This window comes from Grammomys surdaster, unplaced genomic scaffold, assembly GCF_004785775.1.
Source record: "Grammomys surdaster isolate TR1022 unplaced genomic scaffold, NIH_TR_1.0 135, whole genome shotgun sequence".
Taxonomy (NCBI): domain Eukaryota; kingdom Metazoa; phylum Chordata; class Mammalia; order Rodentia; family Muridae; genus Grammomys; species Grammomys surdaster.
The window spans coordinates 2,284,769-2,300,464 of NW_021604593.1; the positions used below are offsets into that span (position 1 = coordinate 2,284,769).

General features: G+C 39.3%; 1 protein-coding gene and 2 non-coding genes across 3 annotated transcripts in view; all 3 read left to right on the forward strand.

Annotated features, from left to right (window-relative positions):
- Hspa9 (heat shock protein family A (Hsp70) member 9) overlaps positions 1 to 15,141 on the forward strand; it is an 18,858-nt gene extending 3,717 nt beyond the window's left edge. The window contains exons 5-17 of the mRNA XM_028762713.1: positions 580 to 704; positions 1,629 to 1,702; positions 1,795 to 1,901; positions 3,138 to 3,300; positions 3,731 to 3,823; positions 8,945 to 9,154; positions 10,192 to 10,419; positions 11,300 to 11,404; positions 12,136 to 12,253; positions 13,128 to 13,222; positions 13,549 to 13,641; positions 13,818 to 13,958; positions 14,182 to 15,141. Coding sequence (XP_028618546.1) covers positions 580 to 704; positions 1,629 to 1,702; positions 1,795 to 1,901; positions 3,138 to 3,300; positions 3,731 to 3,823; positions 8,945 to 9,154; positions 10,192 to 10,419; positions 11,300 to 11,404; positions 12,136 to 12,253; positions 13,128 to 13,222; positions 13,549 to 13,641; positions 13,818 to 13,958; positions 14,182 to 14,259 — 1,630 coding nt within the window. The 3' untranslated portion in view covers positions 14,260 to 15,141. The remainder of the gene's footprint in view (positions 1 to 579; positions 705 to 1,628; positions 1,703 to 1,794; positions 1,902 to 3,137; positions 3,301 to 3,730; positions 3,824 to 8,944; positions 9,155 to 10,191; positions 10,420 to 11,299; positions 11,405 to 12,135; positions 12,254 to 13,127; positions 13,223 to 13,548; positions 13,642 to 13,817; positions 13,959 to 14,181) is intronic.
- Positions 9,612 to 9,684, forward strand: LOC114617287. Its single transcript, XR_003710768.1, has one exon. It is a non-coding gene; the product is annotated as a small nucleolar RNA SNORD63 (small nucleolar RNA).
- On the forward strand, positions 10,935 to 11,004 carry LOC114617273. Its single transcript, XR_003710757.1, has one exon. It is a non-coding gene; the product is annotated as a small nucleolar RNA SNORD63 (small nucleolar RNA).
- Positions 15,142 to 15,696: the final 555 nt, after the last annotated feature.

Sequence of the window (15,696 nt, forward strand, 5' to 3'; positions counted from 1 at the left end):
TATCTATCTATCTATCTATCTATCTATCTATCTATCTATCTATCTATGGTTTCTCTGTGTAGCCCTGTCTGTCCTGGAACTCACTCTGTAGACCAGGCTGGCCTCAAACTCAGAAATCCACCTGTCTCTGCCTCCCAAGTGCTGGGATTAAAGGCGTGCGCCACCACTGCCCGGCGGAAACTGCTTTTTTTGAAAAGAATTATTTATTTTAATTATACGAATACACTGTAGCTGTCTTTAGACACACCAGAAGAGGGCATCAAATACTGAAATCTGGAAGAGCAGTCAGTGCTCTTAACTGCTAAGCCATCTATCCAGCCCAGGAAACTGCATTTTTTAAGCTCTGGGGATGGAGTCTAAATTTTCCACGAATGGAGTTGAGTATACCTGGTTAGCTTCAAGTTTCTCTAAGTCAGTGTTCATCCATCTTCTTCCTTGCATCTTTTCTTACTTTTTGTGACCAAGTAATATTTTATTGTAGAGACTACTCGGTTTTTTTACAATTTAAAATGGATGTGATATATGATGACCTTTCAACGTTTCACAAGATTTTCTTACATAATTCTTCTTGTCTTTAAGTAAGAATGTTCCCTTTAAAATTGTCCGAGCCTCCAATGGTGATGCCTGGGTTGAGGCTCATGGAAAACTCTATTCTCCAAGTCAGATTGGAGCATTTGTGTTGATGAAGATGAAAGAGACTGCAGGTGAGTGGATTTATTTCATTCACATCTAGGAATCAGAAGTGCTGTTTGTTCTCTTCATTAATATTGATTAACTTGTTCCATAGATGGTGGGATCTGAAGCTTTTTGCATAGAAAATTTAGGAAGGGCAAAACTTTGAAACTCTTCATACTTAATCTGCAAATTGAATTTAACTTTCCTAATGATGCCTGCTGGTTTTTTTCTTTGTTTTGTTTTTTCTTTGTGTTATTTTTTTTCTTTTTTTCCCAGTAGGATGCACTGTAGTGATTTTGTGTTAAAAGCCATAAAGCTACACATTGAACTTCAGTCCAAAGGTCACTGGATATTGATAAGTCTTGACTAAAATGCTAAAGGTGGAATTTCCACCAACATCTCTGCTGTTGAGCTACACAAAAGCATTTCCCAGACCTTCAAGCATTTTGGGAAAGGGGGTTGGGAGCAACAACACAGGGAGGCGTGCATCCCAGGCTGGTTTGAGCTTCTGATCCTACAGTTGTAGCCACCTAAGTACTAATGTAGTTAGGGTGGTTTGTTTTTGAGACCAGATTTCATACTATAGTCTAGGTTGTCTTGGAACTAACTTTGTAGCCAAGACTGGCCTCAAACTTGTAGAGATTTTCCTGTAGCTTTCTGAGTGCCAAGATCATAGGCATGAGCTACTGTGCCTACAGGTCTTGCTTTGTAACCCAGGACAGCTTTGAACTCTTGTTTCTCCTGCCTCCTGGGTGCTAGATATAGTACTCACTCTAGTGTCTGTCTTTCTTGGAGTGTTTATTTCCATGGTCTCTCTGTATATTAAACCACAAAGAAGTCTATTGCTCCACAAGAGGACAAGATATGGATGGAATATTAGGCTTCACTAGTAGTTTTGTTGCTTTTTTTTCCTGACATAGTACCACAATTGAATTTTACTCTCTGTTTCACAGAAAATTACTTGGGCCACACAGCAAAAAATGCTGTTATCACAGTCCCTGCTTATTTCAATGACTCACAGCGACAGGTAAAATTTATGAGATCCCTTGTTTGCTGGGATTAGGGGTGGAGTGCCTGAGTTAAAGGATGGAAAGATAGATTTGTTTCTTCTTTGTCTAGGCCACTAAGGATGCTGGCCAGATATCTGGGCTAAATGTGCTTCGAGTGATCAATGAGCCTACAGCTGCTGCTCTGGCTTACGGTCTGGACAAATCTGAAGATAAAGTGTAGGTTGATACAGTAAATATTCTTAACTGATTTACAGGGGTTTTTGTGTGTGTGTGTGTGTGTGTGTGTGTGTGTGTGTGTGTAATTTTACTACATTTTGTGTTTTGTGTCGGTCTATGTGTTGTGGTACATACGTTCCATGGCATGCATATGGAGGTCAGAAGATAAAATGTGTGAACTGGCTTTTGCCCTTTCCTAAGATAGGTTTTGGGTCAGGCTGTCAGGTATGGTGACAAGTGCCTTCACACTCGATGGTCTTGCTCTTTTGTTAATTAAGAATTATTCTTATTTTCAGTCATTAATGTGTTTGTATATAGGTATATGCATGTTACTCCTGACATAGAGATGTCAGATTCCCCTGGAACTGAAATTACAGGTGGTTGTGTGCTACCTGATGTAGGTACCTGAAATGACACTGATGTGTGCTCTTAGCTGAGGAACTCCAGCCCCCACACACTTCAAATGTATGGTGTGTGTGGTGGGGCATGTCCATAGCACAGTGTGGATGTGGAGGTTGGGACAATTTAGAGGAGTCAGTTCTCTCCTTACATGTAAGTTTCTGGAATTGATCAGGCTTGGAATCAAACATCTTTACCTGCCGTCTATTTTGACAGCCTTTGTGATTGTAATTTGTTTTGTTTGAAGACATAGTTTCTTTATGTAGCTCTGGCTGTCTTGGAACTTCCTATGTAAACCAGGCTATCCCCAAACTCAGAGATTTGCTTCTCTCTCCCCTTCCCTGGCATAAAGGCATGCACTACTACCATCTGACTTGTGCTGTAAATGTAACCTGAACTATAAACTAAGTCATAACAGCTATAAGGTTTTTCCTAGAGCATTACTATTTCATAGGGTGAAAGCATTGTGCTTAGACCAAAAAAAAAAAATTTACTTTATTCTCTCCAAATCTGTTTGTATGATTATTAATTCAAGACCATTTTACTGTCCATTTTAGACAAACCCTTGATAATTTTTTTGTTGTTATATGTTGACAAATACTTTGGAAACCATAATTGTGTGTCACTAATTTTACTTGTTTCTGTATTGCATGTTTATGATACCATATCTTAATAGGCATGTAACTTGTTAAACATTTCACAAGTTTTAAATATTTTAGGAGAATAGCAAGGTTAATAATAAACTTTGGTATTTCAATTCATTACTTTGTAATGTGTTTTGTTTCTTGGGCTTTATTTAATTATTATTATTATTATTTATTATTTTTTTTTTTTTAGCATTGCTGTGTATGATTTAGGTGGTGGAACCTTTGACATTTCTATCCTGGAAATTCAGAAAGGAGTGTTTGAGGTGAAATCTACCAATGGAGACACTTTCTTAGGAGGTGAAGACTTTGACCAAGCTTTGTTACGGCACATTGTCAAGGAGTTCAAGAGGGAGGTTAGTTACCACTGCGGTTAATGTGTAGGCTTTGAGTTGTTGAGAATTTTTTTTTGTTCACCTTGCTTTTTGCTTTGTTAATAGTTTTTCTACACTAAGGTAACTAAATTGCATTTCAGATTCATGGGTAAACTAAACCATTTTAGTTATATAATCTTAGATTGGGAACAAAAGACCAAGGGATTTTGGTTACAGTATTGGAGAAGGAATTTTAGGAACTCTGAAAAACAAGACCTTGAGTTTGGCTGTGTTGATTGGAGTCTACTGACATAGGTCAGATAATTTACTAATACTTGGTTGTTTTCTACAGATCTTTAAAAGTGATAATTTGTATTTCTTTATAAACAGTTGGCCCCTTAATAGGCAAACAGTGTGTTCTACATCACTACTATAATTCTGCATTAATTGTCTAACTAATCCTATTTTGTAGACAGGGGTTGATTTGACTAAAGACAACATGGCACTTCAGAGGGTTCGAGAAGCTGCTGAGAAGGCTAAATGTGAACTCTCCTCATCTGTGCAGGTGAGAGATGGAAAAATTCCAGTACTGAGCATATTTGAGTAGTATATTCTATTTACCTAATGTCAGTGTAGCCTCTCTACAGTTTTGTTTGCTGAAATCTTTGGCCATGATCAAAGGAACAACATGATGATCAGTTCTTTTCATTTTAATGTGTGAAGTAAATTTTTTTTGTTTGTTTGTTTGTTTTTTTTTGGTTTTCCAAGACAGGGTTTCTCTGTGTAGCCCTGGCTGTCCTGGAACTAACTCTGTAGACCAGGCTGGCCTCAAACTCAGAAATCCGCCTGCCTCTGCCTCCCAAGTGCTGGGATTAAAGGCATGTGCCACCACCACTCTGCTGAGCTAAAAGTTTATAAAGGTATACTAGAACCAAATAACAATCCAATCATGCTTCTATTTGAATGACATCGGTAATTCACTTTTAAGTTAAAGATGTGTTTTTCCTCCCTTCTTTCTTCTTTCTCCCCCAACTCACTCCCCAGTGCTGGGATTAAAGTCCTATAGCACCACAAAAACAGCAAGATGGAAATTTTAGAGCGGGAGATGATAGCTCATTGGTAGAGGACTTGGCTAATGTAAACTCTTTTGAGTTACATCCCAGCATTGCAAAAAGGAAGGTCTAGTGAGATAGTTAAGGCTGGAGTACTGTTACCAAAGCAAGTCTGTGTGCATAATGAGTTTCAGCCAACTTGTGTTTTGTAGCATGACTTGTCTTTAACAAAGAAAAACAGGCTTTATTTCTTTGGGGCTTGTAATTGAACCCAGGGTCTAAACACCTGCTAGATCCTTTGCCCCCAAGGCACTGATTTCTAAAAATCCATGATAAATACCTGTAATCCAGTACATACAAAGCTGAGGCTAAAGGGTTCCATAATTTGAACTAGCTTGAGCAACATAGATTTTGGCATGTCTTCAAAATGGGCAAGGCATTAGTAAAAGTAATGTGAAGAATTAGAATTACTAACCTAGAAAAATCTCTTAACTTTAATCTACTACTTTGTGAATTGCTGATTCTCTGTCATTTAATAAATTGGATCACCATTCTAGAAAATGAGCTGTGAAACAAGTTTGCTCCATTTGAGTTCTGAGATTGTTGACCTCATTTCTGAGAGGTGAACCTTCCTTGTCTTAACTACCAAGCGTAGACTAGTAAAAAAAAATCCTTGTTAGATCTAGACTGTAGGCTGGCGGCCGGACTCCCATGGTCTTGATGTTGGTTCTTCAGTGATAGCAAAGCTGTGACTGCTTCATGTTGTTTTGTTTCCCAGCAGGAGGTTCTGGGCTGTTGGTTCTGTGGTTGTTAATTAACTTTTGTTGAAACCTGGATGCTGTATATAAAATCTGCCTCTCCTCCCTAGCTTCCAAACTTTGTTTGAAAGTAGATATGAGTAGTTACAAAGTGCTAAATACTATTAAAAAATTTATTTTTTGTCATTTATTAAATGACAGAAAACCAGCAATTCACAAAGTAGATTAAAGTTTAAAAAAAAAAAACTCTTTAAGGTTAGTAATTCTGATTCTTCACATTACTCTTACTAATGCCTTGCCTTATTTTGAAAACGTGCCGAGATCTATTGATGTCATATCATTTGTCCCTGCTGAGTGACAGAATGTTTAGGGTTATGGCTTAAGAGTTTTTTATTTAGCACTATAAAGTGTATTAAATCCTTTTACACCTGTGATTATAAATCTGTAAAATGAATCCTAAGCAACATCTTGATAGATTTACTAATTTACTGTGGAAAGATGGACATTAGAATATTAATATCAAACCAAATTCTTGTTTATTGTTGAGGTTGGGTTTCTCTGTATAGCCCTGGCTATCCTGGAATTCTCTAAACCAGGCTGACCCCAAACTCACAGAGACCTAACTGCTTCTGCCTCCCACATACTGGGATTAAACCATCCCTGGTTTGAAGTAGCCAGTGTTCTTAACACTGTGATTTTGGATAAATCCTTTCACTTTTTCTTTTTAACTTCCAACTGAGGCTAATAAATGGTAACTTTCTCTTACAGTTGTGAGGTTTACCAGATGAATATATACTTTCCTAAGAACACTAGTAAATAGAAAGGACTATGTATTGAATAGTATCTTAAAGGTAAAGGTGATGACTTAATCCCAGCACTCTGAACCTGAAGCAGGAAGATTAGTGTCAGTTTTAAAAGAACCTAACAGCTGGGTGTGCTGGTTCACAGGAAGATAAGAGTTTGTCAGCCTTGCCCGATTAGTGAGATACTGTGTGTGAGAGAGTTCTGAGGCTGAAAAAAACATCTGACTAGGGCATACATGTTAAGGACAGGATAGTTTGAGGTGGCACAGAAGAGATGACTTGCTGAGAGTAGTTGCTGTCCTCCCCCTCTCCCTTTTGGTTCCTAGCATCTGCTTGTACCAGTACAGGGAACTGACACCTTTTTCTTGCTTCTGTAGACGCCTGTACTTACGCAGTACACATCTACATACATTTATGTAACACACTTTTTAAGAGACTTGGAGAAAATTCAGTGCGGGCAGTATGTATAAGGCTCTGGGGTCAAGACCTGGTGAAGGGTTGGAAAAGCCGAGTGCAGATGGAGGAGATGGTAAGCCTAGACACAAATGTGGATCATAAGTACAGACCCAAGAAGAATTATTAAACATAGTCAAATTATGATTTCTGAAAAGTTGGGCTGGGCAGTGGTGGTGCACGCCTTTAATCCCAGCACTTGGGAGGCAGAGGCAGGTGGATTTCTGAGTTCGAGGCCAGCCTGGTCTACAGAGTGAGTTCCAGGACAGCCAGAGATACACAGAGAAGCCCTGTCTCGATAAACCTTAAAAAAAAAAAAAAAAAAGTTGGAATAGAATGAAAAATGTTTTTATGGAGTCTTGAATTAACAAGAGTTAAGTGATAGAGTTTAAAATGAGGAAGGAAGGCAGGCAGGCAGGCAGAACTTTGTTATAGAATGGCTTTGTCTTTAAAAATTTTTTTGGCCTCAAACTCAGAAATCTTCCTGCCTCTGCCTCCCAAGTGCTGGGATTAAAGGTGTGCGCCACCACTGCCCGGCCAAGAATGACTTTGTCTTAAAAGTTAGTAGTCCCATGCTGGGTGTAGTGTCACTTGGGCGGCAGAGGCAGGTGGATCTTTTGAAGTCCCAGGTCATCCCACTATATGTAGTTTTAGGATCCCCAGAGCAACATAGCAAGACCCTGTTTTAGTCACACACACACACACACACACAAAGACAGTTGGTAGTCGTAGAAAGTCGTCAGTAATTACATAGGGCTAGTGATTGCCAAATTGAATGAGACTGTTTCTGTTGACAAACTGGCCAGACAGCATTGATGTTATTTTCTGATTTGTCATAGAAGTTTTCAAAGAAATTGTCATTTTTCCTTTGAGCAGTATATATATATCACCCTATATAGACAATCTATTGACTGTGAAGTATTTAGCTGTCTAAGGTAGTTTGTCCTGAAGAAAAGTGCTTAAGAACTAGTTACTCTCAGGTTGAATATCTTATTAGCCTTTTATAGAAGTGTAAAGCAATTGTGGGAGTCAGACAATGTTAATTGCAAATTCTTTGAATTTCACTAGTGTAATTTTTTAAACTTTTTCTAGTTACATACACAGGAACATGTATTTGCTATGAAACAAATTGAATACTGAGATTAGATATGTGCTATATATACTCTAGAGTATTATTAATTATATAATAAATTTTTATTAAGATATTTTCATACAAATATACAATATAGTTATCACATCAAGTCTAAATATCTTTGATTGCACATAATATGGTCACAAGCTATGGGATTTAGGATATTAGATGTTTTGTTTTTAAGATTTATTTATTGTATGTGAGTGCACTGTCACTGTTTTCAGACACACCAGAGGAGGGCATTATATCTCATAACAGATGGTTGTGAGCCACCATGTGGTTGCTGGGAATTAAACTCAGGACCTCAGAAAGACCAGACAGTGCTCTTAATTACATCTCTCCAGCCCATTTTTTTTTAAAAATATAGATGGATAGATAGTTATTAGTTCTGTGGGATGACAACAGTACAAGTTAGGTGTCTTGAGTCAGAGTCTCTTGCAGATCAGACTAGTATTGAACTCGGTATAGCTGAAGATGAGTGCATGTCTGATCTACTTACTGCCTGCAGCTCCTGAGGGCTCAGGTTACAGGCAGTGCCAGCAAACCCAGTGTACAGTATATACTGGTCCTGCTTTTTTCTGGTAAGAGATCTTGTAACAGTCAAATTTCCTCAAACTTGGCCTGGATTATGTTAAGAGGTTGATGGAGAACATTTTTTCTTTCTTTTTCTTCTCCTTTGAGACAGTGTTTCTCTGTATAACCCTGGCTGCCCTGGAACTCACTCTGTAGACCATGCTGGCCTTGAACTCAAGAAATCCGCCTGCCTCTGCCTCCCAAGTGCAATTAATCCAAGTGAGATTAAAAGTGTGCACCACTTTTAATCAGCTGAGAACATTTTTCTTTATACACATGTGATTTTTTTTTTTTAATGATTTTATGTATGCGGAGAGAATGGAAGGAGGTGACTGAGGATTCCAGTGGAAGGTAGAATAGAAATGTCAGAATCCCTGGAACTGTAGGCAGTCCTTAGCTAGGTGCTAGATATCAAACTCTGGTTATCTCTAAGGATAGCAGTCCCTCCTAACTACTGAGCCCCCATTTTAGCCCAGACATGAGATTTTTGGTTTTTCGACACCGGGTTTCTCTGTAGCCCGGGCTGTCCTGGAACTCACTCTGTAGACCAGGCTGGCCTCGAACTCAGAAATCCACCTGCCTCTGCCTCCCAAGTGCTGGGATTAAAGGCGTGCACCACCACTGACTGCCCGGCCGTAGTATGTTTCTTAAAGATCTTTTCTGCCACTATATATTTGTCAAATAGTAATTTTTTTCAGCTTGTCTACTCCAGTCTTCATTGTTAATATATGTTTAGACTCCATTAAAATAGATTCTGTAATAGGCATTTCTACTTAGGAATCATTGCCTTTGGTAGCTACTCATTTAGTAAGGCCTACCCTATGTGCTTTTCAAGTCCATGATTATGGTCTTAAACTTTGAATCGAGTATCAAAGTACCAATTGGGCTCCCTACTGACATGTAGTTCTTGTGCAGACTGACATCAACTTGCCGTATCTTACAATGGATGCTTCTGGACCAAAACATTTGAATATGAAACTGACTCGAGCTCAATTTGAAGGCATTGTCACAGATCTAATCAAGAGAACTATTGCTCCATGTCAGAAAGCTATGCAGGATGCAGAAGTCAGCAAGAGTGACATAGGAGAAGTGATTCTGGTTGGTGGCATGACAAGGATGCCCAAGGTATGAACTCAATGGTATTCCTCATAGAGGAAAAAAATACATAATGCATTGGGACAAATGGGTTGTGTGTGGACATGAATATGATCCATGTTCTTTAAAGGGTGGTAAGAACAGACTCAATAAAAAGTGCTTTTAGTTGCCTGTGATGATGGCTCATGCCTGTAATCTCAGCACTTGAGAGGATAAAGCAGGAGGATGGCCTTGAGTTCTAGTTAAGAGGCAGCTACAGAATTATAACTTGTACACACATTCCTCCAAAAAAAAAGCTTTTTTAGTTTATTGAAATTACAGGATGCAAGAAAAGGTAGCAGGGAGAATCCTAAACCCAGTCTGGTATGATAATGTTTTTAAGCCTTGATAGTAGCCAGGCCCTGGGGCTTCTTTTGGACACATCTTCCCAGTAGTACTTAATGGGGGGTAGGTTGGGGCCCTACTTGAATTTCTTCAACAAAGATTTGTGCAGTGATGCATATTATTAATCGACACATCATTCTGAAAACAGATGTGTAGAGAAGTAATAACTGAGCACAGACTTGTTGAAGATACAGTTGGGTTTTGGTAGCTAGATAGAATTATCTTAGACCCAAGTTAATGATGCATTTAATTGGTAGGGATTTGTCCTCTTTCTCTGTTTGAAATAATCGGATGTTGGAAAATGAGCCCAAAATAAATTTAGACCTAGGATTCTGTTTATAAGGGCACATCGACATTAACAAGTTCTCCTGAGATGCTGTGCACTTTTGTTAGTTCTAATACATACCTTCAGAAACTACCTCTCATTTCAGCTGCGAATTGAGATTACTGCTTCCTTTGAATTGGTCAATGTGTAGAATATGAAAACTGTACTTTATAACCCCTAGTCATGTGCCTTCTGTTTCAAATGACGTCCTCTCGGAAATAAATTCTTCTCTGATTTAAGTGGACAGTGAATGAGATGCTATGAAGCTGACTTGCTGTCTGGCAGGCACATTAGTGTTGTTTCACTCCAGCAGTTGCCCTGGGTGTTGGCTAACAGGTTCTTTCTCCTGGGTGCTTAGGTTCAGCAGACTGTGCAAGATCTTTTTGGCAGAGCCCCAAGTAAAGCTGTTAATCCTGATGAGGCTGTAGCCATTGGAGCTGCCATTCAGGGAGGTGTGTTGGCTGGTGATGTTACAGATGTGCTACTCCTGGATGTCACTCCCCTCTCTCTGGGTATTGAGACACTGGGAGGTGTCTTTACCAAACTTATTAATAGGAACACCACTATTCCAACCAAAAAGAGCCAGGTAAGAGCCATTCTGTCTTTCTGCCTCTTAAGCCCTATGAGTGATGTGCTTCCAGTCACTTGATAAACTTGTCTATACTACCTGACTGGGTGTTGAGACTGTATTTTGTTTTTTCCTCCTTTTTTTTGCAATTCCTGGAAAAGTTGTTAGGCCTCAACTAGCAGTGGTGTTTATGGGAAAGATAATACAGTTTCCTAAAAAGGCTGTTGTCTGCTACCTAAGTCCTTGTAGTCTTCTGTTATCAAAAGCAAATAAGGAAAAACCTGGCTAGGGACATAGGAGTAGGTTTGATTTCTGAGTGAATGATGGGCTACATTGTGTACTACCAAGCAGGGATATATGGACATGGCATGGTCTTAGATGAGAATTACTTCTTGTGGCTTAGATCATCACAGCACTTGAGATGTTGAGGCATGAAAGTTGAGAGTTTGAGAACTGCCTGGACCATGTAGTGTGAACATGTCTCCAATATTGCTTTATTTCCAAACTAATTTAGATCTCTAATTCTGGTGCTTGTGCAATGATGTATTTGTCAGCACATCATTCTGAAGGAAAGTATGTGGTGACTTCTTACTACTGAGCACATGGTACGTTGCCTGTCTCTGATCCTGTTTCCCTGGACTGGCAAACCAGTATTTAAGACCTTGTTTTGATGCCTTAAGCTTTTAGGCTTAAAGCCTCACCTTATACAACATAACTTACTTAATTAGCTAAAGTAATAGCTATTGTATGTCCTTTTAAACTAATCCTGCTCCTGTCCTTTCTTCTGAAGAGTCGTATACATTAGGAATGATCCAGTATCAGAATAAATTTCTCTCATTAGCCTTTTTTCTATAATAGGTGTAGTTAAATCAGATTATCAAGTTTTCTTCTTCCCTAGGTGTTTTCTACTGCTGCAGATGGACAAACTCAAGTAGAGATTAAAGTGTGTCAGGGGGAACGAGAGATGGCCGGAGACAACAAACTTCTAGGACAGTTCACTTTGGTAAATATTTTGAGTCTTAGTATCATGCCTATAGCTTGCAAAGTTGGCGTTTTAATCTCTCCAAACTGCTGACATACAAGCATATTGTGTTATTTTTGAAAATAAGGTTTTTTGTGGTTTTTGGTGGTGGTGGTGTGTTGGGGGTCCCCCCCCCCCCTTGGTGATACAAGACAGGGTTTCTCTGTATAGCCCTGGCTGTCCTGAAACTCTGTACACCAGGCTGGCCTCAAATCCATCTGCCTCTGCCTCCCAAGTGCTGGGATTAAAGGTATGCGCCACCACTCCCCACCTGAAACTAAGTTTTTGTAGGTGAATTATGAAAGCCATGATTTTAGTTTTTACCTAAAAGTGCTTTGTGTTTTCAGAATTTGGAATTTTTTAAAGCCTAGGAAATGTTCAGACTCAGAAGCAATGCTAACTCAGAAATTAGTTTTATCTTGATTACTCATTTCAAAAACACTTAATTGCTACTGTTTCTGGTCAACATTGCCACAGGTAGAGAAGTTTCCTCATTTGTTGTAAACTCTAGGCATATACAGCCATCATGGTTATTAACTCCTTGAAGCCCAATTGATTTCAGAAAGCACTAAAACTACTACCATCACTTAAAATCTCAAGTTTTTGTATATTCAGTGAAGATACCACTTGTTTTAGGAAGCAAGTGGTTGGTTGGCCTGTTTGGAAATGAGAGAGGGCCTCTCAAAGGAGCTCACTCTGGATATTTATTTTAGATTGGAATTCCTCCAGCCCCTCGTGGAGTGCCTCAGATTGAAGTTACATTTGACATTGATGCCAATGGGATTGTGCACGTTTCTGCCAAAGATAAAGGGACAGGTCGTGAGCAGCAGAGTAAGTATTCAGACTGTGAACGACATGTCAGCCTGAGGAAGTTGTCCAGTTGTCCAGTGCCTTCCTAGCATATGTGAGACCCTGAGTTTTGGTTCGCATCAAAGAAAAAGTAAAAGTAAGGTGGCCATTATTGGGAAATAGCCTTTCTCCCTTTGTATGCCTCTTCTCCCCTACGAAGGTTGTTACTATACTACTCCTTTTCCAGGTATCCGATATAGTTGCCGCTTTGTTTAGACATATTTTTACACTTTGTATGGGTGTTTGCTTGCATGTATTTGTTGCACCTCATGCATATCTATTGCCTTCAGAGATACCAGATTCCCTGGCACTGGACAGTTGAGATCTACTTTGTGGGAGCTAGGAATCTTAAACCCAGGTTCTCTTCAAGAACAAGTGCTTTAAACCACTGAGCTGTCTCTTCAGCACCTAAAGAGTTGCCTTTCTGTGTGTTTTTTGAGTTTTTGCTTTTGTATTGTATTATTTTGAGGCAGGATGCCCTAGAAGTTGCTGGGTAGACAGGGCTTGCTTCTTCCTTCCAAATGGTGGAATAGATAAAAATAAAAATAGCTTGAATTTTTAGTGTAACATTTAGAGGTGGTAAACAGGCCAGCCTGACCTTGTGGATTGTTGAAGTATCAATTGCTTGGAGACAGATCACTTACAAGGCGATGAGTATTCATAATATGAATGATCCAAATTAATTACTATGTAAATAGTGACAGTCTGTAGCCATGTCTGGCCTTGAACTCTGATCTGCCTGCTTTCTCAATGCTGCAATCAAAAGTGTGTTCCGCCATGCCTAGTGTAGTAATTTCTCAGTGCAGTAAAAGAAGAGAACTAATGGTCTGCCTTTTTTTTTTTTTTAAAACTACAGTTGTAATCCAGTCTTCTGGTGGATTAAGCAAAGATGATATTGAAAATATGGTTAAAAATGCAGAGAAGTATGCTGAGGAAGACCGGAGAAAGAAGGTGATTACTTTTGTTGAACTTGTTAAAGTTGACAGTAGATTTCGGGCAGGTCACTGATACACAGTTTCTCTCATCTCCTAAGATCTTTGTTTAATTAATGTGAGATTACACCGTGTAGTCAGGATGTTTGAGACAACCCTCTCATTTCTCAGCCTCCCTAGTACCTCAAATGAAGGGGTTTGGAATGTTCTCTTTAGTCTTCCACTGTTAAAACTTCCATGTCACAAAAGCCAGCTCAACTTTCAGAGACATGCCAAGTACTTGAGCTAATAAACTGTGTTGGTTGATTGGAAAGTTTTTTATATTGAACTAATAATTTTTCTAAGGAACGTGTTGAAGCAGTTAATATGGCTGAAGGAATTATTCATGACACAGAAACCAAGATGGAAGAATTCAAGGACCAGTTGCCTGCTGATGAGGTAACATTTCAAGAAAAATTTCACTGATTATTGGAGCTTATTTTTCTTGGGTTTGATAGTTATTCGGTTTCTTAAAATATGAATAAGGGATGAGGGTAGGGTGGCAAAAACTAAATTATATGTAATGAGACAAGACCTAGAAAAGAGGATTTATGTTTGTGTTTTGCCTTTTCCAGTGCAACAAGCTAAAGGAAGAAATTTCCAAAATGAGAGAACTCCTTGCTCGAAAGGACAGTGAAACAGGAGAAAACATAAGGCAGGCAGCATCTTCTCTTCAGCAAGCATCATTGAAACTCTTCGAAATGGCATATAAAAAGGTACAAGGGCTGGAGGGGTAGTTGGAGCCTAATTACTGAGGTTCCCTCTATAACCATTTATAGAATTGAGAATACTGTGAATAGAATGTCACAGGGAAAGATAGGGAATACCAGTGCTGTACAAGGGAGGAGGGGGAATCAGTACAAGGTGAGGTCTGTATGGTGAATGAACCTTGTTCAACAGAGAGCAAACTTGTGGCTAATTGTGGAATCCTCTCAACAGATGGCAACTGAACGGGAAGGTTCTGGAAGTTCTGGCACTGGGGAACAGAAGGAAGATCAGAAGGAAGAGAAACAGTAATAGTGGCAGTGCATTGTGGAGCCAGAAGGACGACATACTATGAAGCTTGGGAGTAAAGGGACTTCCTGAGCAGAAAAGGGGCAAACTTCAGTCTTTTTACTGTATTTTTGCAGTATTCTATATATAATTTCCTTAATATATAAATTTAGTGACAATTGCTAACTCATTTAATGGGTAATAAAGTCAGCAATAGCAGGTTCATACTGTTCTGTCACTAGCCTGTTATTTAGCTGCATGTAAAGGGGTGGGGGATGGGGCTATGTACCAATCATTAAGGTAAATCTGGTTCGTGCTGAAATGGCTGTGTTTTCAAGGTGGGAAGTCCATTTCACATGCAGTGGAGGTAGTCTGTCATGGACCTTGAACTGACATGCAGATGCTTGTTGGCCAAGGGCACTGCTATAAAAAATGACTTAATGTATGAACATTTGCTCCTTCAACTGATACCTTCCAAGACTTAAGCTACCTGTGCCTTGGTCTATAGGTACAGAAGCTAGGTCAATGGATAACAGCTGTGTTAGCCATAAAGTGATATATGAGAGTGATATAAGCCTCTCTTGGGCCTGAGGCATACTTACATTCTTGATGATTGTTCCTTTTTCATCCATTCTGGAATTTTTTTTTTTTTTTAAATAAAATTCTGAAAGCCTCTTCATCTCCTTTGTGAATGGTGATAGCTCAAGGACTATGACTGTACTATCAGGTTTTTAGGAAGAAGTAAAGATCAACACTGACTAAAAGGTTGAACAAATTAAACATGGGGAGGGACTAATAAAATGTAATGTATGCTGGATGTGGAAGCCCACTCAGGAAGCAGTTTGAAGCCAGGCAGGGTTGCACAATGAGATACCTTGTCCTAATAAATGTACTGGCATAAACAAATCCAGTCGTTGTAGTCTTCTATCTAGGGGGAAAAAAAAACCCCAAGTGCTGTTTTTACCTTGAACAAATTTCTAGCAGAGTTGGTTTAAAGATTATAGTGTCACTAGTGAGCCCTCATGTCTGATTATAGTGACTCAGAACAGTTGCCCTGAGGTTTTGGGGTTTTTTTTCCCCCAATCTTTGGTGTTACCTCCACTGTCCTTCAGAGAAAGACTACTCTGTGTAGTCTTTATTTTTTTCATCTGTGGTTATGTGCACATACACCCTGGAGCTGTAGGTGAGCTCTGATGGTGGCGCTTGATGAGCAGTTATGTGCTGCTCATCTTACATAAATCCCTTTTATGTTATGTATTCACTGTGTAGAATGCTAGGATTAAAGCAATGTGCCACCAAGCCCACCTGATCTCAAACTTTTTTTTTTTTTTTTGGTTTTTCGAGACAGGGTTTCTCTTTATAGCCCGGGCTGTCCTGGAACTCACTCTGTAGACCAGGCTGCCCTCGGAACTCAGAAATCCGCCTGCCTCTGCCTCCCAAGTGCTGGGATTAAAGGCGTGC